Source organism: Lineus longissimus, chromosome 3, assembly GCF_910592395.1.
Source record: "Lineus longissimus chromosome 3, tnLinLong1.2, whole genome shotgun sequence".
NCBI lineage: Eukaryota > Metazoa > Nemertea > Pilidiophora > Heteronemertea > Lineidae > Lineus > Lineus longissimus.
Window position 1 is genome coordinate 21,131,108 of NC_088310.1, and position 25,304 is coordinate 21,156,411.

The 25,304-nt window shown below is 39.8% G+C and overlaps 1 protein-coding gene across 1 annotated transcript in view; it reads right to left on the reverse strand.

Moving 5' to 3' along the window:
* LOC135484203 (5'-3' exoribonuclease 2-like) overlaps positions 1-25,102 on the reverse strand; it is a 55,848-nt gene extending 30,746 nt beyond the window's left edge. The window contains exons 1-27 of the mRNA XM_064765439.1: positions 24,964-25,102; positions 24,117-24,244; positions 23,710-23,821; positions 23,445-23,506; positions 23,136-23,247; positions 22,567-22,729; positions 22,405-22,455; positions 21,928-22,035; positions 21,627-21,676; positions 21,380-21,505; positions 21,040-21,119; positions 20,761-20,818; positions 20,514-20,571; positions 20,337-20,386; positions 20,053-20,100; positions 19,656-19,874; positions 19,421-19,524; positions 19,108-19,192; positions 18,844-19,002; positions 18,538-18,627; positions 18,316-18,388; positions 17,933-18,117; positions 17,738-17,817; positions 17,433-17,489; positions 17,114-17,182; positions 16,863-17,003; positions 16,572-16,657 (exon numbers count right to left, since the gene is read on the reverse strand). Of these exons, the coding sequence (XP_064621509.1) occupies positions 16,572-16,657; positions 16,863-17,003; positions 17,114-17,182; positions 17,433-17,489; positions 17,738-17,817; positions 17,933-18,117; positions 18,316-18,388; positions 18,538-18,627; positions 18,844-19,002; positions 19,108-19,192; positions 19,421-19,524; positions 19,656-19,874; positions 20,053-20,100; positions 20,337-20,386; positions 20,514-20,571; positions 20,761-20,818; positions 21,040-21,119; positions 21,380-21,505; positions 21,627-21,676; positions 21,928-22,035; positions 22,405-22,455; positions 22,567-22,729; positions 23,136-23,247; positions 23,445-23,506; positions 23,710-23,821; positions 24,117-24,244; positions 24,964-25,038 (2,629 nt within the window). The 5' untranslated portion in view covers positions 25,039-25,102. The remainder of the gene's footprint in view (positions 1-16,571; positions 16,658-16,862; positions 17,004-17,113; positions 17,183-17,432; positions 17,490-17,737; positions 17,818-17,932; positions 18,118-18,315; positions 18,389-18,537; positions 18,628-18,843; positions 19,003-19,107; positions 19,193-19,420; positions 19,525-19,655; positions 19,875-20,052; positions 20,101-20,336; positions 20,387-20,513; positions 20,572-20,760; positions 20,819-21,039; positions 21,120-21,379; positions 21,506-21,626; positions 21,677-21,927; positions 22,036-22,404; positions 22,456-22,566; positions 22,730-23,135; positions 23,248-23,444; positions 23,507-23,709; positions 23,822-24,116; positions 24,245-24,963) is intronic.
* Positions 25,103-25,304: the final 202 nt, after the last annotated feature.

Consider the following 25,304-nt stretch of genomic DNA (forward strand, 5'->3'; position numbering starts at 1 on the left):
AAAAGATTCATTGTTTGTGTTGGTGAATTTGGCCGCCTATGACTGTGTTCATTATTTCATAGTGACGATATGTCCTATGAAGTACCACTTCAAAGGCGGTATATACCTCTTGAGCGGGAAACAATCAGCAAGCTGTCAAAATTTGGACCGAACATGTAAATAAAGCTGATATTGACCAACTACCATGCAGAATAACCGCCTGAATCATTTATTCGGTGAACATCTTCACTGAGAACTCTATTTGATCATTTAAATGCTGTCCTCTACTTAACATAGATATAAACCTTACTGCGCCAGATGATTAAGTCGAGAAGAAAAGAGTTTATTCTCGGAACAAAAAAATTGGGTTGAGCCACGTCAATTTAAGAAAGGGGTCAAGAGTAGATTCTGTTGCAGAAGGCAGTAGAAATGAAACATGTTTTATATTCAGTTCATTGAAGGGGGACCTTGATACACTGCAAAGCGATTTAAGTAAGTCATATGAATAAGCAATCCAAGTTTACCAAGGTCTGTCAAGAAGAGGAATGGGACCCGGGTGCGAAAGCAATGTGATACTGCCCAGGACACTCAAATGGACATGTGTACCTGGTGAACCCACACACTTCAAAGGATACCAGAAGGTGCTAAAGTTAGGACAAAGCGGCATTCTGAAGCTACGTAATCATATTCATATGGTTGCAACGATGAACATATTTACTGCCTAAATCTGATCTTCAAAATGTATCAAGAAAGGATTCCGCACCAAGTGATGATAGGTGCTTCTGAAGGATTTAATCATAGTGCCAAGAATATCCCAAAAATAACTTTCAGCATGAAAAGGGTAAGATAGTTCAGTTCCACCCTAATTTCTCTAAATCAATTTCAACAGCGCAAATTGGAGACGACTATCAACAAGGGTTAAGCGCCTAGAGCTAAATGAATTAGAAAGCCTTTCAGCAATTCAAATTGGGGCAATTTCACCACACTTGTGCAACGTTCCACGGATTATGCTGCCGCAGAAATCAGTTAAATCACACCCAGTTTTTCTACATCACAACCTCAGAGGTATGAGACACCACTCAGCAAATTTCTGCGGGGAGAAACAGGGCCGCCCTCGGCAATGCTCCGAGTCAAGCCCTCAGCATCCCTAAGTAGCCACAGTAAATTAGAATGTCACAGACAAGGGGATGATAATGTCCGGTGCCGTAGCTCGAGATTGCCGCCATCTTATTTACTCATGTTTGTCGCCACCAGCTATGCCTTTATTACATTCCCCGGGGCTGAATTCAGACGAATGCGCCGAAAGTGCCCTGAACTGCATGGTTATTAATCTTGGCTAATAACGGAGAAATAATGCAGGAGATCATTGGGGATCTAAGAGACTGTCATACCAAAATAACTCCCAATAAATAGTATATTTCAAGCTTTCATATCTTCATGGTCTACCAAAGAAATATCAAATTAGACCACCAACATGTTCTATTCATGTCTAAATGGGAAGCCTGGAGTCTGTGAAGGTATCAAGGAACTCCACAAAACTTGCTTGAATGACAGCAAGGGTCAAGGTCATCACCTAAGCCTTGAAGGAGGTCAAGGTCAAGTACAACCTTGATGATCCAAGTGTGCATGTAATGCACAGATATGGGAAGAAGATAGTTAAGCTCTTTTTAAAGAGTGAACTGTTTTTACTCCCTGCTTACCATTTGTTTCAACAGAGCATTTCTAAAGTGAAAGTGTATTCCTGTCTGTATGGATCTCAAAGCACGTAACATGCATGAATACGCTTTCTTCCATGAAATATTTGACACTGGCACATGGGCTTGTTTCCAAAACCAACTAAGAACACATATATAAATAGAAATCTGGTTTCAAAAGCAATGATCATGAAATGAAAATCCCATCACAGAACTAATCCTTGGCTTAGACTTAAAAGATTTTTCCATTAAGATGCACAAGATTCCCATCCTGATGCAAGACAATCCTAAAAAGACAAATCCACATTAACACAAATCCCAGATTTTTGAAAGTTTATAGCGATTTATCCCAGATCATATCTCTTGCCGTTGATTTCACAAACTGGCAAGTCTACCCCTAGTTGCTCTTTTATATCAAACTGCAAAGTTTTCCAGTTCCCCCTCCACCTAATTGTGCCACTCTCTACCACTACTTAACCTACGTTACGCTATGTATAGAGGCTCTTGGCATAAGACAAGTGGATGCTACTTAAAAGATAGCAAACTGAAGGCAGCCCATCCCGTCTGTTAGACCCACTACGCACCAACGAAAAAATTATACCGAGCTTCACGTCAGCCCTAATAACCCTCCATCATGGGGGAAAGAGTCTTCCCTTAATCTAAATCTCCCTCAATAGATCATCTCCAGTGGACAAGCTCAAGATCCGGGTTTGGGAAGTACCCCAAAATGACCATACAAGCCACCAGTACAGCTGAGCAGTCTACTTTCCCAGGCAGGAAAGTGCTTTCCAACACTCTTAAACAATTAGTTCGGCGCGTTTAAGAACACTTCTGTGTAATCAGAACACAGAAATTTGCTCTGTATTACGAAATAACCTAGTCAAGAATAAATCAATTGGAATGTTATGTAAATTGGTGATATAATTCAAACACGCGAAACTTCAGGCTCCTAATTTTCTAGTATCATTACTCTAGTTCAACTTGGCAAAACAAGGCAGTACGCAGAATGATTTCCAAATTAAGGCTAGATGGCCCGTGAAGTTATTGGGATCCAAAGGAAACAAGACCCAAGAGGTGTTACAAGACTGCTGTACAGATTGAGAACAATTTGCACCCATTTGAGAACAATCTGCGTAGATGGTTGCAAAAAATACTCCAAAATGCGATCACCAGATAACAAGCCTGCAACATGAAAAGCCTCTCATTCAAGCAACAACAAGTCAAAGAGAACTTTTTACCAAAACACGAGTCAGAGCATTAGGAGGCAAACAACGCAGAACGTCCTGATAACCTTCTAACAACTTTTGCAGTTTCTGATGACCATCCCCAGGGGTTAGAGGGATTTCTTGGGCATCGTTTTTCTGCCAGCAACCAAATCAGAGCTTTAGTGTGACCAAACGACCATCAGCAATATTCCGAAGTGAAGAGACAGAACACTACAAATCAGTTTGATGTATCATTGCTCAAGCTAGCTGTCTAAAGAATTCTGCCTTGTTTTTAGCAGTGTTCCTTGTGTGCAGTTCATCTTTAACATCCAAGTTTTTCCCGATATTAGGAATATGACGCATGGCCACTTCACGGCGGCGTAATCACGCTTGACATTCTGCCGGCCCAGCAAGAAATCCCCGTCCTAGTAAACCTTCTCAAGCACCAATTTCTCCAGCTCTGCCACAATGTTCCTCGATTGTAGGCAGGATTTAGCAACGGCAGGAATAATTATCATTAACGTGCTATTCACTGGGGGACCTTGCTGTGGAGTAAGTATCAGGCTAGGATCACAAGGATTTGAGAACAGATGCTACCAGTTTTAGATCCCGATCTCAGAAATCCTATCAAATCTCTCCTCTTTGGTAGATGACATAAAAAACCTATATTTTAGTTCAAACATTTAAGGGGTCCAAATTTAAATGCGAGTCAGGAAAATAGAAATGCGGTTATGCTGTAGTGCAATTTTGCAGAAACTCGGTATATATACATGTAATATCTGTATAGCTTTCTTCACGTGGTGTACGGAAATAGATCATTCCCCACTGCATACTGCAAACCGCAAAAAATTCAGACAAGTAGAATTCTCATGATTAGGTGGTTTACAGTGCAGGTGGTGTTACCTCTATGCCACCCTGTTCTTTTTTAGAGAGGATTGAAGTGTGCGGATGTGTCACTTTTGCCATGTTATCGTTGTAGATTCGAAGTCACTTCATTCCATATTCGCATGAAATATTGATATCTCACATGCGCCTTCCCAGCAATCAAGGGCCATTTTAGATAGGGTGCGCAAGATAGGATAAAAACAAACATGAAATAAATGGCTGAGGTTCTTATGGACCTAAAAGTGAGGCTATACTCTAGTAACAACAATGATGACCTGAGAATTCTCTAACACTGAAAAATCCAAATTCTCGGTAGGTCCCCAGATCCTGGAGTCGTTTGGACGTGGGCCATTAATTAGGAGGAGAACTCTGCAGAAACAAATCCAATTGTCACATAATTTTTATGCTGGCATCTGCCTATTTCAAAAAGGGTGATCATGACGAGGGAAGGCATTCAGACAAATGAGCAATTTTATGAGATTAGTAGACTTACAGATAAGTGTGACGTGATTCTTCCCAGCAGAAGGGAAAACAATTATTCGGGATTAACTTTGCTGGAACTTCAGTGTGCCAGGTTTATGAAAGGACGCTGTCGCCCTTGAATAGGAAGATCTAGCCAATTAGAGGAGAGGACACAAGGAAACAATTAGTGGGATATCCTGCCTCGCATCGGAGGTGAGCGAGAGTGACAATGCTTGCATCAGTAAAGCGCCAATCAAGACCGCCAAACGCTTCACCCTTGTCCTTTCATTTTCATCAATTGGAAAAATGTGCGCACCCAAGTTGATTAAACTGCCCGTAATTCTGCCAACACTTGTGACTGTCAATCACGATGTGGGAACTATTAGATTTTTGTTACGGAATCTCCTTGAAATGCGCTCAGCACCTGGGCCCCACCGCTTTACCAGAACTAAATATACCAAACCTAATTAGCGTATTTAAACCCGATTACACAATGTCCGCCAATTCAGATCATTAATGGTTAATTTCGTCCCATTTGAGCGGGCCACCCCCAGGAGTGTATTGTCATAGATTGGTACTATTGTCAATTGAGAATCTGAAGAAGTTCTTTGATCAGTGTAGTGTCAGGAATAAGATTTGATATTCAGGTAATTGGGTAGGCCTAAGAAAAATAAACAGAAACAATGTTGACACAATTATAAGGTTGTTTACAGCCAGGATTGATTAGTGTTCGAAGTAGACATAATTGTTGGTAAACAAGATGGCACGGCGTAATAGTGCGTATTGAATGTGGCTTATTTTAAAGCTATTTCAATGGGCATTCGCTCCAGTGTGACGTGACCATTTTGAAACTGGTTTAACCAATTCATATTCCGGAGAGCACTCCACCGAGAACGGTTTAAATTTGATTCAGTGTGAACACAGCATATTCGCTTTCAAGGGAAAAATATACCGGTTTTCACTGAATCCCGATCTCCCTTTCCACAAGAAAATTAATGTTCCCAAAATATGCTCGGTAAAAAGTTGATGACAAATGTTGATAGAAATACAGATGGTCATGGCAGCCGATGTATATCACAGGGAACACTCTAGTCTGTCAATCACAGAAATTTACAAGAAAATTACGGCAACTTTCCCTGCGTCCGTAAGCCCACAATACCGTACTCCAGCCGGCGATTAGCTCTCTCCAAACCCTAATCCACCGGCTTTTTCATTTGGCACAACTTTGAAAAATAGCACTAGTTCTCAAGTTTGAATAGACCTCAGTCTTTAAGAGCGGTCCACCCCATAGAGCCCACTCATCTCTTGGCAAATGTACAGTCTGATAAGAGAGGAGGGCCACGGGCAATTATTGCTCAAGTGGTTGTCTCAACCCGAGTAATTATTCGCTAGAAGAACCCGACTAAACGTTGCACTCTGCCCCATGATATGAGGCTATTTTGTCGCATCCCGCCAACAATTGAACTCGATTTGGAACAAATGGGCAGTCTGCGCTGGCCAAATCGGCACAGAAAGAACCAGTGATGAACTGATAATGAGGAGAAACCTTCGCAGATGGATAGACGGAGGAAGCAAAGACAGCCGCATAAACATGACACATCTTCAGATCAGAGGTGACGGGTTGATAATGGAAAATTTATAAATTGGGCGTAGAATCAACAATCAACAAAGCGCCTCCAAAGTGAAACTCTACAAGAAGTGGCCCATGAAATCAACAATAAAACACAAAGAGGCTAAACAGTGCTGCCAACCCTCAACTGAACAACTGCTAGAGACATTCACTGGTTTATATAGAATATGAAAAAATGGCAAGGACATCCTCTATTTGGTTAGCGGAACAAAACTTTGCTATTTAAACTTGATTTTCTTGTTGGGAGTTATTCCAGGTGAACACCAGAACCGAGCAAGAATTTAGCAGGAAATGGCCGAAGAATGACCAGGACAGATATTTGACAGCACCTAATACAACTGCTTCAGATCGGCAACTTTTTTGTCAAGCTCTGCATAAGTGTATACAGGGCTACCCAGTTTGATCAACATGATTTTCAAAATGTTTCCCATCTCACCTATCACAACATGCCTATGATTGCTTCATAATCATATGACTGCCAGTGCCACCTATTCTGCCAAACAAACCTGCTGCTGTCTATTTTGTTCTTCTTCATAATTGTACGTGGGATTCTTACCTCCTCAGGACAATATAACACAATTTCAGTAAGTCACAAGGACAATTAAAAGTAGCCTACTCCTGGCTGAATACTTTGTAGTAACCGTCACTGTGCCATTGAACTGTACTCATATACTCCAGCAAAAAAAACAACTGCACTTATATTAAGACAATCACGTTTATTGAGCACTTCCAAAAATAAAACAAAGTATAGCACTCCAGATGAAGTTGTGATTATGACAAAACATGTCATATACTTGAGGAGTAGCAATCTTACTATGTACTGTATATATGAGAGTCATAATAAAACATGCTTGCAATATTCGAGTATTCTTCCGATACTATGATAATTCTCATGATGAATACAATGATACTTTATACGTGTAATGATACTTGTATCTATGAATGATACTCAACTGTATGAATGGCGAATGCAGCCAATGTTCTTTTGTTTCAATGTCTTCGAAAAAGAACTATTGTCAATGATTATAAAGTACGAACAACGCTGTTGCAACATTTTTATGAGTGGTGTCAACACATCTTTTTGTTTTTGTACACAAATGCTAGTACATATGTACATGAAGTATGAAATATATTTTTTACACTGGGGTAATCACTCGCATGGAAAATTATTACGAGGGAGATAAGATTTTCCTTGAAGTTATATCAAGAGAGAAGCTCAATGCAAGAATGAAAAGCTCGGCATTTCGAGAAGTGATTTCATGGCATGGAGTATCATTTGATAGAGTGGATTTTTGTACTATTTCATGCTTAAAAGGATGCGGATAATAAGATATTGGCATAAATACTGTAGCATCATACTCGTGATAATCATGAAATTTATCAAGTTGGCATCAATTGAGAAATTTACGCTATTCTACGTCACATGATATCGGATGTGACCAGGAACAAATACGGGCGATTCCCTAACGTTCCTGATCCAGGAACAGCTATTCAGGGTAATCAACTGGAAAATACTATTTTCTGTTCATTCCTCAAGAGACGGTGGAAATTCGCGTGTTTAGATTGTGGCGATACGAGATTCAGTCCGCCGTCAAATAAGGCGTGAAATGTAGCAGAAATCAAAGCCGCCTCTTACACGGTGGAATTAGGCCAGAGTACGGATGAGGGAGTTGGGATAATACGCGCTATTAGTCCCTTAACATTATATCAGCCATTGTTATTTCTCTCTCAAGAAACTTTCATAACATTCACTTTGTCACAAGATGGAACACAGTAGTTGCAGAGGTTTTTTAGGGATGGGTGCCTCTCCACATTTTTATTGATGTGCTAGTTCAATTTTGATAATTTTTTGTAGGGCCAGAGCTATTTACTTGATCACCATATTATGGGATAGTCTACCTATTTGAAAATGCAATAGCGCTTAGTCAGAGATTCAGCAAGGTGAATGTCCATATTTCAGTGTATTTTGCTACATTAAATGCCTACATTTTTAATAGTGTGTTATTCATTTTTCAAACATATGATTAAAATCTAACCATTTATTTCACCCAGCAGGCAAAATTTTCCAAAATCTTATCATCTTCTTAATGTTGAAAATTGACCACCTGGGTCTGACCTCGAGATAGACTATAACAGACAAAGTGAATTAAGTAACTGCGGTCGGAATATCCAAACAACTTAAATTGCCTTAAAATTAACACGGTTATCCTGCAGCCAATACAGCCAACTGGACACAAATTTAAATCTTTGGGATGCAGACAATTAAAAAACCTAAATAGATAATCCAAGGTGAACATTTCTTCACAGCCTAACAGCCTAATTGGATTAAAGCAGGAAGCGTGATAGCCAATAATTTCATTTAGGATTTGATCTCGTCCTGTTTTGCAATAACGTGTTAATGTTGTTGTCTTTTTTCTTACAGGTATAAACTGATGACAGTTGACATAAATAAGAAACCCCATATCCACATTCAATGGGTCATTCAGCTTCTGAGCACATATTTCCACAGCGCTAGAAGCAGGATGGTCGAAGGAAAACGACAAATTTTCACCCCACAGATTGCATTATCTCATTTTTGTTGGAATCAAAACGTTCCTCATCCAATTTTAGCATGTAGGAAATGTGCGAAGCTCTTAAACGACAATGGGACACCAAGTGCCAAATGGCACATTGTCAATGATTGGTTGAGAAAAATTGAGCAGGGTGAGAGTTTTGTTTGGTGCAGAATTGAGTCAGGATGCCCGGAGGAGACGGCACATGTGTTGGCCTATCCAGAGAGTGAAGCATCTCATCCCGACCCTGAAGGCATCCTTGGGCTTCGACTAATCATCATCTAGCCAGAGAATTGCCTGTTAACATTATGCCTGCTATTTACTCGGTTCTTGTGTGCACTCCTTGAGTATATTTTGATGGTCTTGTAACTGTCTTTCAGCATCCACTCACCGGTGGAATTATAGTACTTGTTTTTGAAGAGTGAACATGCTCGCTACTTGAAGGTGTTGGCAAGTTTATCTTCCTGGCCTCTCTTATTCAGTGGTTGACTTGAAGACACCACGTTTCTTTTGTAACTGGAGTGTTCTTCACGTCCTAGTGGTTTACCCAGACTGTGGGGAGATTCTCTTAATATTTAGTCTAGCTTCATGGTTAGTGACCTGTTACCTTCAAGAGCGTCTGGTGATGTGACCACTGCAGATCTGACGTAATACTTTTTATGAGTAACAAAGACTTTTACTCTAATACTTTTGACAGGAACTTGGTGAATAAAACATACTTCCCAGTAGTTACAGGAAATATTTTCAGTAACATTTACACGTTTTCTCCTACAATGCAAATAGATGATCCATCATGACTAACAAACTTACTGATTCTTAACATTTTGTCTCATCTAACAAAGACTCCTTGTTGGAGAAATCACAAAAGTGTCAATCTGTTCAAAAATACAAACTGTGATGGCTATTTTCTTGAAAAAGACATTGGTCAGTTCATAGCAAGAAGCCGTAAGTTATATTTGTAAAGATTACAGACACAAAGACACCAGAAATATATAGAATTTGATGAAGTGGACCGGGAGATGGACATGTTCATCACACAAACACACACTAGTTCTGTTTTCTTTGTTTTAACCACTCATCTTGATTTTCATTCTGACAACACACGACCATTCTTTCTAAAGCGGACGCAACTTTGGTGGATTTGCATACACCTTTGTTCTTCTTTTAATGTGATGTTTTTTGTTACAATGTTATTAGGTAGGTTTCCAGGAACAATGGTCACACATTTATACAACTTTCATGAAACAGTGTTTAGTCAAAGATATTTTGAATAAAGCCTGTGAAGCCTTTAATATCGTTTTGTTTTTTCTTGTTTCATTGCCTATTTTAATGTTTTGGATTGTTCTCTAGTTAATACTGACAACAGTCATGATTTGTTTTCAAGTTTTGTGAAACTAATCTCTCTTTAGGTGTGCCTTTAATGATAATCAGTACCATACCTACAAGGAATAGGAACCATCTACAAAATGATAACACTCATCATCCAAATATTAACCAGACTAACTTTCTTCACAATCAAAGATGAAGTCAAGAAACCAATTTAAAGATATAGAGAAGTCAAGAATGCAATAAAGTCCTGTAATGTTACAGAAGATATAAGAATGTTTCCATGACAGAATCGATAACATTTGCATTGAGTTACTCGAATGGACAAAATAATCAACTTCCTGGAGTCTATCAGCAAGGACGAAAGAGAGCATACTTTATAGATATTGAATCCAAATTTAATTTGAGACAACTTATCAAACATGTCTACAACAAATATAGGCTTAATTGAATATAAAGACATCAAAAGGATGGAACTCATGTGTCATTAACATGTCATTATCTTTTCATCAGAAACAAACAACTACAAATGGATTTCAAACTGGTGTAATGTGACATAGCGACAGTTTTGTTTGGCATATTATAACTTCTAAATTCCCCATGGCAGGCATCAGCTCATTACATTTACTGTTCCGTCCATTGTCAACTGAAGCCAGGTGATTCACAGACAGAATCGCCTCGATGGAAATCTGCGCTCTCGCACAACAGACCTGATATAATTACCGTTAACCAGAGGAATCGCCGTGTCGATATACCGAGATATTATCGTATAACAATCAGACTAATTCTGCGACAATTCCCTGCGCTCATGTGCCATAAAGTCACACCCCAGGCGGACATGGGTCGTACAATAAGCAAGATTAATATTTGACACATGCACGGTTCTTGCAAGTCATATGGTATTTCCAAGTTGTATTTCCTCTATATTATACCCACCTTCACCTCGATAAATATGGCAATTTGCAATTTCATCTACTAAACATGCTAAACGGTTTTCCTTCTGACAATAATAGAAACTGCTTTGTTCATACCTAAAATTAGCAAGATCTTCTAAAATTTGATGGACACTTTTTGAATCATATCAAAATCAAACTGTCATCAGGCAAGGTCCCACCAAGGTGTACCTATTCAAATATCAGATATTTAGCCCAAAGCTTTAATTTATTCATTCTCTTTGATCTTCCAATCCTGTTACTCATTTGGGAAGAGATTAAAAAATTCTCATTATTATTTTCATCTTCATCCAGAAGATTAAAAGTATGTGTCATCTTAATTTTTTACGAGAAATTTAAACACTGATAGCCAAGACATCGAATTTGATTTGAAGGAAGAAATCTTTAGATATCTACTTTAGTTATAAGGTCACTTTTCTCCATATTACTTCACGACTTAAGAATCTTAGGTAGGATAACCTTTGATGCACTGAGTGTGAAATCTCTCATTAAAATTGCACAATTGCCAAATTTTGATGGATTCCCTATCCTCTCTGAGTGTAATGTGTAGTAAGAAACTGAACATCGGTTAAATGGCTTGAAAAAATTCTTTTTTAAAAGTCAAGACAAGAACCGATCATCTTCATGAACACACCAATCTAAAGTTGATAGGTTCATATTTCAGGCACCGACATCCCAAACAGCCCGGCTCAAATTAGCTCCTCTCATTACCCAAATGGTGTTGAAATCTTCAACAGAATGGAGCTGGGCTATTGTCATGGGAATTTTCTCGGCTGTAGCCGCATGCTATCCTCGGATGTAGCATGTGGTCATCTGGAGATCCGGGCAAATCCATTCACCTCGCTGGTCCCCCATTGTCGCCCTCACCGCACTAGATTGCAGTATACATGTCGCGCTTTGTTTGGCCAATAAGTGAAATGAAAGAGAGCTACTGCAGGATTCTGCCCCGGTTCACGATCTCCTGGGATTTTGCAAGAATTGGAAATGCCCCCGGGGGTGTGTGGTTTGTCGGTTATAACTGACCTGTGGTCAAGCACACTTTGCACAAATGTTCAAGATAAGATTCGCTTATTAGGATTTCAGGGGTTATTTTCCTGTACTAAGCCACTAACAGGTCAGGATAACTGTAAAATCTGCCCCATGCAGTTACCCAAATTTAGACGTTTGGAACTTTAAAGTGCTTTCAGTAAGAGATGTAATTTCAGAGACAACACCCGTCCTGGAAAAAAAAGTGTGCAATTTCTATGACATTCACTTCAATAGAGGCATGAACATGCCACAGAATTTAAAAATTGATTTCAACTGTGCCAATTAGATATAATTGCCTTGTTCAACTTTGCAGTTCTTCCCGGGATACAATCAATTATTGAACTGCACTCTTCACAACAAGTAAACAAGTATGACTCCAACAGGCCATTTTCCAGTCGCAGAAAGATTTAACTCCCTCGTTCAAATTCGATGACCTGAGTGAGCTCGTTTTACTAGAGACAGCCATTTTTGAATGAGGTTTTTGATGGTGCTCACTCACTTAAACTGAGGAGACACAAGCACACTAGTATGTGGAGCAGCCTCTTCAGCCAAGATCAAGAGTTGCTATCTGACTCGACAAGTCTCTCAATTGAGAACATTTGAATTTGATTCAAAACCCATAACAGGGGTATTAATTATATGATTTGAGATAGAATTTGTCTCAAATTCTGCCTAAAGTGAGAAGGGTCAAAATTATGATATGGGTGGGGTTTCCTGACAGACTGCTACTTGAAGATCTAGGACGTCACATTTGATGCCATAATTTTTTGAACGTTCCTGTGAACTCCAAAATAGCTCGCAAAATTATATAAAGTTTTGCTGGGATAAACTGTATCACATTATGTGAACTCTTACATCTTTAATGCAGCAGGGTAACTCCCTTAAACCAAAAAAGACACTATAGTTTCGGTCTTGATTAACGGGGGCTGACCAGATCCTCTCAGGATACATTACTGGCTCTGGTGATTTTCAATTAGTCTGCAAAAGGACGCAAACCAATCACAGTGTTAATGAGGTCAATTAATACCTTAACAGACCCAGCAAATTGAAAATTCAATCACTGTGAAACAATGCCATAAAATATTCACGGAACTTCGGGTTGAGAGAACAGACCAAAATCACTCGAAACGAATTCGGCAAAGAGCAAATTTAAAATCCACACACATTTTTCCACCCATCTGCCTAATCCTTTGACATTTCCGCCCAACTAACCACGGACCATTTTTGACAATTAATATTTCTGACGCCTTAAAAGGCTTTTAATTACTTTCTAGCGGACTAGAAATCATGCGGTGCGAGATAAAGGGGAGTGACACAGCGCGAGTTTGCATAGTTTGGCAATGCTTGCCTGAGCTATAGACACCACACTATCTCTAATGAGAATATGACAGGATGATTCCACGGCTGGTTATGCGCACTCCGACAAATTTCTAACAAAATTAATCAGTTTTTAGTTTTCTAGAACAAGGCATTAATTTAACATGTGACTATTGAGCAGATGATGAAAAATAAATGCTTAGTTATACTACAACCTGAAAATGTGACAGAAAGACTGATTTGCAGTGAGTAGGTTTGAGTAATTTTCTGCCATCCCTTATACAAATGGCTCACTCATGAACACTAGTATGCCAGTTGAGGAGGAACAAGAGCACTTTGCACTAGAAAGTTTACCCAAGCTCGAATCCGATACGCACTTCATTATTACGTCTTTTGATGCTAAATGACGAGAATTTTTCATGTAATTAACAAGTTCTATTCTATAGGACTTGAGAAAGGGGTGTGCAGTAATGCAGATATTTCCATATGAAAACCATGATTTTTTTACCAAGATTTTTTATACCCATTCATTTTTTCCTACCTGGGGTTTTCTGTCCATTCATGACTTACCATGCCTTGGGGTAAACTTCTTCACTCCTGCGAAAACTGCAGGGATATTATACAAGTTTGTTGTCAAGAAGAGTGTACCCGGTATAAGATATTGTCACAAATAATACACATTATTGTTCACTTCTGCGCCAAGCGAAGCATAGAATTCACCCAAAGGATAGAGTTATACTTCACTTTCACTACAAGCCATGCATGGAAGATTGCGCCAGGTCCCCAACTTCATTCAGGATCCACCCTAACTCAAGCTTCTGGCTGTGACAATCACCAAATTTCAACAAAAGGTGCACTTTCCTCTCTCCTCAAGGAAGGTCATATTTGCAACTGCACCAAAAGAGCCGTAAAGTTCTTGGCTCTTTACGGCTCTATAGAAACAAAGCAGGTATAGAATCCTTTACGGTCCCGGCTTCCCTATTAGTTTTGCCTGTAATACTGACTCATTCTCTATTATTGTGAAGAATTTCACAAGCCTGATGTACAGTTAGTTATATGATATTTAACATTGCCACCGATCAGTCCATTATGACAATGAGACTCGATCAAAGCCTAAATTTTTAAGAAATGCAGCATTGAGGGATTTTCCTCAACATTTATAATCGTTCACTGTTCAGACCTCCCTCTGTAATTCTAAGCACAAGCCAATGCACTCAGGTGCCTCAAAAACCCTTTAAAGTTAATTTGAAGTCCATAGAATTAAGAAATACGGCTTTTTAAGATGTATCAAAATTTGTGTCGCATGTTAAACTCAATAGTGAGGGAAAATACAGGGGTAATATTGCAACTGCATCATATTATCATCCAGATTAAGAAAAACTGGTTGCTAACGGTAAAAGGCAATATTACATCCTTCACAACCCCAAGCGTTGCTTTAAACAATGGTTATAAAATAATCAGAGACAAACTGACATCCGACACCTTCTCAAAACAAACAAGACAGATTCTGATATTTACCGTCTCATTTTTTGGAACAATACCTTCTCTCATGAGTGAGAAATCACAAAGACACAATGTTTTGATTTTTTGTGTGTCAAGTCATGTTGTCTTGAGACATCCTAACACCATTCTTCAACTTTCTCGACTCAAATGCGAGCAAACATGCAACCATTGCTGACGGACGACGGACGGACGGACGGACAACGGACGGATGACGGACAGACGACAGCTCACCCAGGTGAGTCGAAAAAAACTGCATTTCCTGGTGATAAAAATATGTACTTGTAGGACTCAAAGTACCAATCAATGAAATGGCCAAGGGCCATTGTGCTCATCGTATAGATATTTGGTGGCCATAGTTACACCCAAACGGCAAATTAACACCATTTGACCTCTGTGACCTTGAAAATTACGTCAAATCAAAAACCCATAGGATATGTGATGTATCCTTGCTAGGAGTACCTACGGACGACAACGGATGACAGACACTGCGGTATTGTATAGACTCAACTAGACGGTGAGTCAAAAAATTTTCTTTCATTAGTGCACATTTTCAGCATTTCAGCATGCTTTTTTTACCAAACTCAAGTGCATGAACGTTTTAGCAGGCTACACAAAATTGTAAAGGGTCAAAGGACTTTAATCGCTGACCTCACAGGGTTATGGATCTTCAAAATAAAGGTAAAGAGCACTTTAAAAATATTCTCACAGCTCAGAAATTCCCCGCTTTGCTACGAACAGCAAGCATTAAAACTCAAATAGCAACCTATCAGGACAGACTTTCATCGGCGGGGAATTCTGAGGACTTCCCAAGATATTTAATTGAAATCTAAAGGACGCTAACGGTGAATCCACCATCACCTGTCTCACACCTGGCTGTGACACCACCGTCCTAACATAATAACTTCATCAGGATCACCGGCGACAATCCGCACGACAATCGAGCGACAATCGCGAAATAGTCTGAAGATAAGGCGGTGAAATTTAATGGCATAAATAATGATTACGTTGACGAGGCAGAAAATTGTTGTGCGTGAATCGGCCGGTGTGTTTGTCTGAGCGATGAGATTTGATCCGATACTGACAGTGTTGTAATGGGATCAATGAAACTTGCCGCGGGCATGCTTGTGTTAGTGTTGAGGGTGGAGGATAGGGGGAAGCACCTGACTGACAGCAGAGGATTGCGTCAAGTTGAGTTGGATTGCAAACTATCAGGATCTGTATAAAATAAATGATACAATCATAAATAACAAATAAAGACTGAATATAATGATGCCATCAACAACATACTGTGAACAGCTAAATTTTGTGCGTGTTTAATCTTTGCAGATTTTGAAAATAGTAAAAATTTAGTTTTTGATTGGAAAAACAAATGAAACTTTGTAATTTGCCAAAATAAAAATCTTAAAAATGTGTGTTTTTTTCAGAAACTTTCCCAGTTTGCAGTATCCATCAAGAAAATAAAACCATTTCAGTGATAGGGCATGTTATCTGTCACAACTGGACACCTTGTAACGACTGATAGATAAATGATAGATGACTGAATGATGATGAACTTCAAACAGCATCTCATGCAGTTACAAAGGAAACAAAAGCAAGTCTCGTATTTTGAAATGAAGATTTTTTATTGTGGCTACCTGTTAAAAGTGAAAGTGGGTTATTGAAATTAAAAGTTTCCAACTGCAATGACTTACATTGAAGCCAGGCTGGCTTCACCAAGAAAGGGAAACCAATGCTGTCACCTATTAAATGGGAGTGGAACTGAAATTATAGCCCATTATATAGCCTTTTGGGGACAAAGCATTGGTCTACCATCTGTAATCAATACAAAAAGACATCAGCCACCTATTGGCAAAATGCTGAACTGAAATATTGGTGAAGACATTTTTAGCGCTTCACCACACTGAGATGACCCATTTGTATTACATTGGGACTGATATGAAGATTTATGCCTTGGACCAGTCAAGGATCTCTAATTACTGTATCATTCTTTAAGTTCAGAAGTGTTTATAACACGATGCTATCAAAAGTTAACTTACCACCTCCAGGAGATGTGTAGGAACGCTGCCGCCCACTATAGGAATTAGGAGGTGGAGCGTTGCTGTATTGGCCACCAGTTCCTTGTCTGCAATTTAAGAAAAAGTAAAAACATTCACATTATGATGACTGCAGTGTCTTCCATATCCATGTAATACTGGTAATCGGAGAAGCAAGAAACTGGACAACTAGCAGAAATAGAGACATTTTTCTCTTGGCAAATGTTCCCTTTAATATTTTCGTCAAGTTGGGCAGATCATCGCTCTAAATGCTGTAGCTGAAGTCAGGCCTACCTGATATGTCGAACAGCAGCCGAGGAGTCTTTCTGCCCTCTTCCTCGGTAGCCACTACCCCTCTTGAACCCAAGCTGGGGTCGATAGCCCGATCCTCTGTTGTCAGGCATATCACCAGGCTTCAACACATCGGCGGGAAAGCTGGAAAAAGGAAAATCAAGAGGGTAAAATATGGGCGTAATCAAGAATACATGGCATTACTTCATTCCAAACCCACATAGAAAGGGAAAGCTTCAGTTTTTATAACATACCTAGCTCCCGGCAGGACCGAAGACTTGAAGAGATGACCATCTTCAAACTGGGGGTCAAGAAATTGAACACTGCAAAAAAGAAAAACACATGAAATTATTTAAGTTTAAACCTGATACAATGTTTAAATAAATAAAGTATATCATGAGGCTTCAAACTTGTAAACATTTGACAAATGTAAGTTATTCCCTGGAGGAAAGTCTGGTCAATGCATTGTACCCCCCAGAATAAAGCCCCGCCCAACCAACCAGGTTATGAAAGGATTCATTTTTAGCCCTGTGGCATAAACGACTGTCCTTGCAAAACATTCTTGTACCCTACCTGAGAGCTTGGTTGTCTGTAAGGTCCTTCAACTGTGGTAAGGGACTCCTAACTGTCCTGCAATAAGAGAATTGGTAGAATGTTACCACTATAACCTTGTTCATTTGAAAAGACAAGTGACTTTTTCTGTCTGAAATTCAGTAAAGGTGATACCACAAATTGGCCTAAGTGACACTCATCTTCTGGCATGAGCAATACCCTCCCCAATGGTGACATCAAAGTTTTAAATCACAAAGCTGTCGGCTTAGCATTCAGGGTTGAATCCAACCACAAAGACTCATTCAATATCTAAATCATCAACTTACACTCCTGGTGTTACCGCGGCTTTGTCACACCATATTATGCCGGCCATGCCTTGCGTTTTCTTTCCATCCATGTCAACTTTCTGAAGAAGAAATTGTGATATATTTATTCCTTTCCTTCAAACATGAAGAACTTCGTAATTGCAATTGTTCCAACTGGATTGCAATCGGATCTTGTCTGTCCTAAATGACACTTACTTCAACGGTTCCACCATTTTCGTAAAGTCCGCAGAAGAGATCAAATGCATCATGCCATTTGTTTAAAAACAGTCGATCATTTCCACGTGTGTTACGCGTTTGCTCATCGTCAGTAAGATCTGGGTAGACGGTCTCCAAAGCACTATGGAGCCTCTTCTCATCGACGAACGGCAGCAAAGCCACTCCTGAAACAGAAACAAAACGATGCTTTAGCAATCCCGCAATACATCTTAACAATCCCCACATATCTGGAGCTCAGTGGTACATTGGAAGAGATTCCAACTTGTAGTCAGAAGGTAGGAGGCTCAACGCCCAGCCAGTGCCACTCAGTATACTCATTAACCAACCTAAACCGCCAAAAAGGGGCCAATTTGCTGACCTACCTTGCCATGCATATTTCTTTCCATTGAGATCAATTTTGAAGTCTACAGGATAGAAATCGATGATGGGAGATTCCTGAAAGAAAAGATTGATTAAAATGATTTATAGCAAACTATAGAATTCCAACAGAACATGGCCAATTAACTCTGTGCAACAAGGGTTGCAATGATAACTGCTTGACCAAATCTGGCATTTTCTAGTAAACAATGCTCATCCATACTTACCGGGTCACACATGAGTACCTGCCACGTAGGTGGAAGATGTGCCTTACTACCAGCTGGGAACACACCCATCAACTGTTCTAATGGTTTAAACTGAAATAAGGATATAGATAGAGTTATACGTATACAGGTACATGTTGGCAGGGTACTACAGCTTCATGAGACTTCCATGACACTCTTGCGGTCAATATTTATCAAGATTGACTTACACAGCTGGTTCGAACAAAGGCCTAAACTCAACTCAACAGTTGACATGGTTGAGACAAATTATATGATCGATCTCTTTGAGAAACAACAAGCTATACTCACAGGCTGCGTGTTTCTCTCAAAGTCGTTGGGCAAGTCGCCAATGTTGACAAAGTCTGAGGCAAAGGGTGCATAGTGATATGGGAAGTACCATTTCCATGACGCACAGCCCTGGTAGTAATATCGCAACACCCAGCAGAGACCCATCACATATTCATTGGCCTGGAAAATAAAAAACAAGATGAACAAAATCTGCTATTAAGAAAATGAAAATGAACTCAAGCCGAGTCAAAGATAAGTGTTAAATGACATGGATGAATCACCTACCACTTTGTGTCGGAAGGCAATGTCGTCAGCCTTCACATCAAATTTGCCTTCGTAATATCTGTCTTTCCAGCCCTCTTCCCATAACCTGGAACAAACATGAAACAAAAGGTTAAGGACAAACTCATTCACATAGCCGCTTCGTTTTATGGACATGCAGCAGGATTAGCCGAATCTTTTCTGATCAACTACAGTCATCTTGAACTCCAGCCTTATAGGAACTACTGCGCCACTGTGCGAAGCCCAGGTCACAGAGCGTACCACCAGTGATTACTCGCCCAATATAATTTGGTCAGAGGTATTCAGATGGCTTTACCTGACATTATCCTCTGGCTCTGGTTCATCTTCTTCCTCATCCTCAGCCTTCCTCTTTGTCCCTCTTTGCTCTGAACCATTAGCTCCACCTTTATCACTTTTCTCCTATAAGACAAGTAGATAAATACATATTAAAGGCTCCATCACCATTCCTATCTCATTGCTAAATTAGGTTAAAGCAGCTCTGCAATATTTTTCAAGTTTGCTATCAAAAAGTTATAAATAGTAGTACTCACACTTCCATCCACAAGCATGGCTTTCAGGGCTTTAGCTGCACTCTGATTGTCTCCATCTCGACTTGAGGAAGATGTACCATAGTTCATGGCTTGTTGTCTAAGATTGGACATCTCCTGTCGTGGATTTGATATGGCACCACCCCCTCGGCCACCGCGACCAAGGGCCTGTGGTGAAAACTGTCCTCCCATGATCCACTTAGGGGCCTGGGCCTTGTCCATCTAAATAGATTTTTTTAACATTACAAGTGTCAAAATAAATATTAGAAGACCAAAAGGTTCCTTACAGCCACTCAGTGGTAATTCTATCTTCCACAAAACATAACACTTACTGATGGCTTTCGTAAAAAAAAGTTCCCCAGGCTTTGTCCTTTCCCAAAAAAATTAATATTTCACTTACATCTTTCAGTCTTTTCTTCTTATCTTTCTCTCTCTTCTTCCACATAAGCTAAAGTGATAAACAAGAAAGAATTACTTCATTATCATAAAGACCAGGTTATTCGTTTTCAGATGAGTTCAGGTGGTTGTGCTCAAGGCACAAGAAATCTTCATTCTTCATCTCGTCTGAAGTCAAAAGCAAGGTAAACGTCTTGAAACCAATGACTTTCAAAGCAACTAATGACTGTCAAGGATATATCTTTCAACATAATTTCTTATCAGTTTTTTATATTCCCATGTACTCACCTCATTGTCACGACGTCTGCTGAAGATTTCATCTTCCGCCTCACCCAAATCTGAAACAGATGATCGAACATGAGGGGTGAAAGAGAAACGAAAAGAACAACTGACCCTATCGTCAAGTAAAAGGAGACTGGCGAGCAAATGAAAAGATGAAGACTACAAGTAGTGTTGTGTTCTTACCTGTCATAACTAACTGAACTCTATCCAAGCTCACCACACCACTGTCTGTTAAATATCCCTGAAAATAAAAAAACGTTCATGTTTTCAATTCAATTCATAACTTCACATCATTGTCATGGTCATTGTTGTCATCATCTATCACCATCATCATCATCATCATCATAATTACAGCCTCTTGGTCCAGACTTGGGCCTTTGCCTTACATGGCAGACATAAGCAACCGCTATAGAACACTGAGTTTACTCACCCCTGTTTTATACACTGCTTTCTTGTATAAACTGACTAATCTGTCTATGGCACCTTCCCTGGAATGAAAAAGTGAATGCATTGGAGACCCTATGTTACAAATGAACTTGAAAACTGAAAACATCAGCCATTTTGCAATGATGCACTTCTTCAGGTGCGTCATGAGGCTCGTTACAGGCTTCTTTGACACATGATGCACATCAATCACGTCATGCAAAGCACTTTGTCATGATGATGTCGTAAAAATATGTGGTTCATTTTGATTGACAGTGGTACATACCTGATTTCAAGTGACGGCAAATGTGGCAGAAAATCATTACCAACAAAGAAACACATGAAAACCCAGTCATCTACACATCTCTGTAAAGAACAAAACATACAGGATGAATAAGCAAAATATATAACATTTGCTACGGAGGCTATTACACAGGAAGAAGCAGCAACATCTCTATATTGCTGACTGTCAGGATGAAGAAAGGTGTACAGAATCCCAGACATCCTCTGCTGACAGTATCAGCAAGAGGTGCTCATCTGGAAAGAGGCGAATTTACATTTTCTGGCAGGACTGCTGTTGTCAAGACACGCAAGGACCATTTACACTGTAGTTAAATGACACCTACCTCAAAGTCATAGGTGAATGGAAGTCCATCCATCCGCAACTCTTTCTTTAAATACTCTCGCAGGACATTCAACCGTAGGAATATGAACTCTTGTTCTTGACCTATTGGCTTCTCCAGCTCATCATTCTGAAAAAATGAGTACTCACTTTAACTGCTGGAGCAAGCAAGAGGCTACTAGGCCAATAACAAAATGTTTCAAGATTTCAAGATTTTTTCCAAGCAAATAGATGAAATGCTTTTGCCTTACCTCTCCCTCTTTCTCCTTTGGTAGACCATTACATTCTTTCATTTCATGACCTTAAAAATGAAAACCACTTAGTATATTTCATCTAATCAGGCAGTAATTGGGGTATATGTGTGTTATATTAGGAAACAATCATTCTAGACTTTTATTCTTAAACAGGCAAACGGCAATATTCAAGTAATTAAAGCTGCGCAGACTGACCACCAAATCAAGCATTTGAGTCAGGAATTTATGTTAGACATAACTCAGTGTTGAGGTTTATGATTTAGTCACCGGATCAAGGTTCAGAAATGACTCAACCTACCAAATTGTCCACATAGATCACATGAATGTGGTTTGTTTGGCTTGAACTCTTCTCTTATGATAGTAAAATGCGGTTCATGGGTGGCGAGACCCAACATGATAAGATCAGCTGCAAATGTGAAGATCAGTTTGATTAGAATCATGGTCATGGAGATGAAGTGTCACTTGAGGCTAAAACTTGTGTGGCAAGGCCTTCTCAGTGAATAGACCTAGAATGTGGAATGGATGGAATCGACCCCAGCTTAGTAGAAAGAAACAGACACCACCTACTTTATTCTCACACAGCTGATGAAGCCTTACAACCCCTATTTTCCAATGTGTAAACAGGACAATTCGACAAACACTCGAAATTCTTAAAACTCGGAACCCCCCCCCCAGAATTCCCCAGTGTATAGGCCAACTTCCAATGTTCTCAGAATTTTTATCAAGTACTTAAGAAACTTGGACCAGATACTTGCATTGACTTGAATAGACTTACCATCAGCTCCACACAGGCAGTGATGAGTATTTGGATCGTGGTCAGGTTGGGCTGTAAAATATAAAAAGAAATGACACATATCAGAAAATGACATATACATGTACTCTTTGAAAAATAGAAAAGCTAGTAAAGATGTTATGGAATTCTACAAAAGCTGGTTACCTCTCTGTCTCCTGATGTAATCCATAATCTTATGCTCTCCCTCTCCAGGAGTGTTAGCGTCCGATAGTATGACCTTGATATTCCTCCAGCCAGGGTCGTTGTTGAGCCGATCATGGATGTAATACCGGAGACACTCAGCCAGCCGGAACATGAACGGAGTGCCCTGGAATCATGATAATTCATTCATAGGTTGCATTGAAAACAGTATAGCTTCATATGCCCATATCAATGAAAACCAGGAGAGAAGACTAATGGAAAAAATATAAGTGTCTTTGAACAAAGAACTTAACCCTCCTTCCTTTTCTCCAACCAGGTGTAAATGGGTACCTAGCTGGCAGAGATAGCCATGAATGTTGAATTCAAGCGCGGATACATGTAAGTAGCTGGACTGTGTACTCCCTAGCGTGTGGAGCTTGAACAGAAGTGTACAGGCCAAAAGCTATGGTAAATGATAAGGCAAAGTGCTTCGAGTTGAAATAGATGTGAGTGAACCATATTTTGATTATCACTAAACACTCACAGGTAGCACACTTTTGAATTCAAGGAATTTCATCATATTTGGTACTTACAGGCGTGATACAATTGCTATCGAAGTGTTCAGAGGGTTTTTTCTCTGGGGGGAGTAGACCTCCTCTTGAGGCAACTTCTTCACGGATTCTTGCCATGTCCCCAACCTTTTCCCTAAAAGAAACCAAGAAGTACAATGAACAGAATAAAGAACAACCAGTATAGGGTAGATAGTGATCACAAAGCACTGAACCTACAAAGAATGATTTATCAGTGACAAAAAGTAGTTTAAACTGAAGATCCATAGCTTTTTTTTGCAATTTTGATGGACTTCCCACTGTCAGAACACGACAACATGTCTTGACACTTACACGCTCTCTTTTGACGCTCTGAATCTTCTTGATCTTTGCTGGTTCATTTTCGCTCGCGGTGCCTGAAAAATAGAATTAATTAGCAAAATTATGTCTGCGTTTTGACGTCACTTTGACACATATCCGAGTGAAAAACTGGATAAAGCCATGATGTGTTTTCATGTATATCAAGAAATGATAAAGATTTCTTGATAATATCATATATGCAAAATACTACAGAATATATTTCATTGCTACTAAAAGGCAATGGATCAGTTTGACGTACCACTCCATCAATGGCCATGTAGAGCACTTTCCTGGGGCGGACGATTGAAAAGATGCGGTCAATGTAGGCAAAGATATCCACCATCATTTCATCCTCGTTCTTTGGAGCAGGCCTGCAAGTATCACACAAAAATGAATCATTTAGAACGACACCCAAATTCGAAACTAATGAAAGTATGAATTGCGATAGCAAAAGAATGAGTTTGGGAAGCATTTTTTGAAGACATAATATTGAGCGCAAAGATTAAAGACAATGCTTTATTGATATTTTTTGTCTCCCTGTTTGGCCTTATGCTCCCAAACAAACTTTGTTTTCTGATGTTGTCAATGGCAGATGGCCGCTGTGGCTTTTAAAGATGATTACCAAGATAGATTTTCTATGTAGTTCTGATACTTCTATATGCTTACTTGTCTTCCGGATGACAACAAGGATGAATGATACCATTCATGTCCAAGTAGAGGTTATCAAACTCTGTGTCATTTGGATTTGGTAGAGACGTATCGACTGGCACTTTCACGCCATTGATGATCTTGGGCTGGAAGAGAGATGTACAGGTCAATGATAGCGAGGTTCCACACCCTCCCAACTCTCATCAGGAGTTGAAGTCGGAACAGTATGCTGTAGCTAAGCCTACATGTAGCCTAACGTTCCAAAATGTTTATGTATTTCTATTCTTATGAGGATCCACTTCATCGAAAATGCTCCAGTCCCGGGGATTTAGAGGAATAGTGCTTGAAGTGGGGGAGTCGAAGTGGGTCTCCTCAATGTCCCGCACCGCAGCCCTAACACCAGACGACTTGATAGCACCACGACATTATCGGAACGTTGTGCGCATTACCTTCACTTTTGCATTGGGGATTGACGTCACAACGTAAATGACACTTACCTGCACAAGGTGGCGATAACATATTGTCTGACGTTACAGCATGAATATTATAATGCAATTGTGGCAATTCTAAAAGCCATGCCAATGGCCCCAGCCCAGGCCAGCAGGCATGGCCTGGGCCCGACGCAAATTCCAACAGGATACCCCACACGGCCACAGTGACAGTACGCTATAGCGCAACATGCAGGACCTTAACACAAAAAGTGCGTGTGTAACACATGTACAGTACATTAACTGAAATGGGCCAACCCCAAAAATCTAGAAAAAACAAAGACAAGAAAGAAAACAAAGTGAGAGAACATATCTATTTTTGGACAAATTTTCATCATTCAAAGCAAGTTTTGATAGAGAATAGACTTATTATTTACCTTTTCCTCTACGCAGTGTACAACTATAGCCGAGTATTTTCTACTAAGCCATCGAAAAAAGGCTGGAACTCCCATGATTTGGGAGTATTTTCAATAAATCGAGGTATTTTCCTTCTCAAAATTGAAACTGGTGTACAAAATACGCAATGCTGTACATTTGCACGTGCATTGTGATATAATGTTGTTTCGGTAAGTCTTATTCCACCACTGCCGGGATTGCTCACCTCACATCACCAATTGTGTCTTCGACGAGCATTGACACTGTGGTTGTGCATGGGCCGTCTTCGACTGTCAGCGTGGTGAAGTCTTGATGTTTGCTTAGAGTAAGCAATTATACAGGC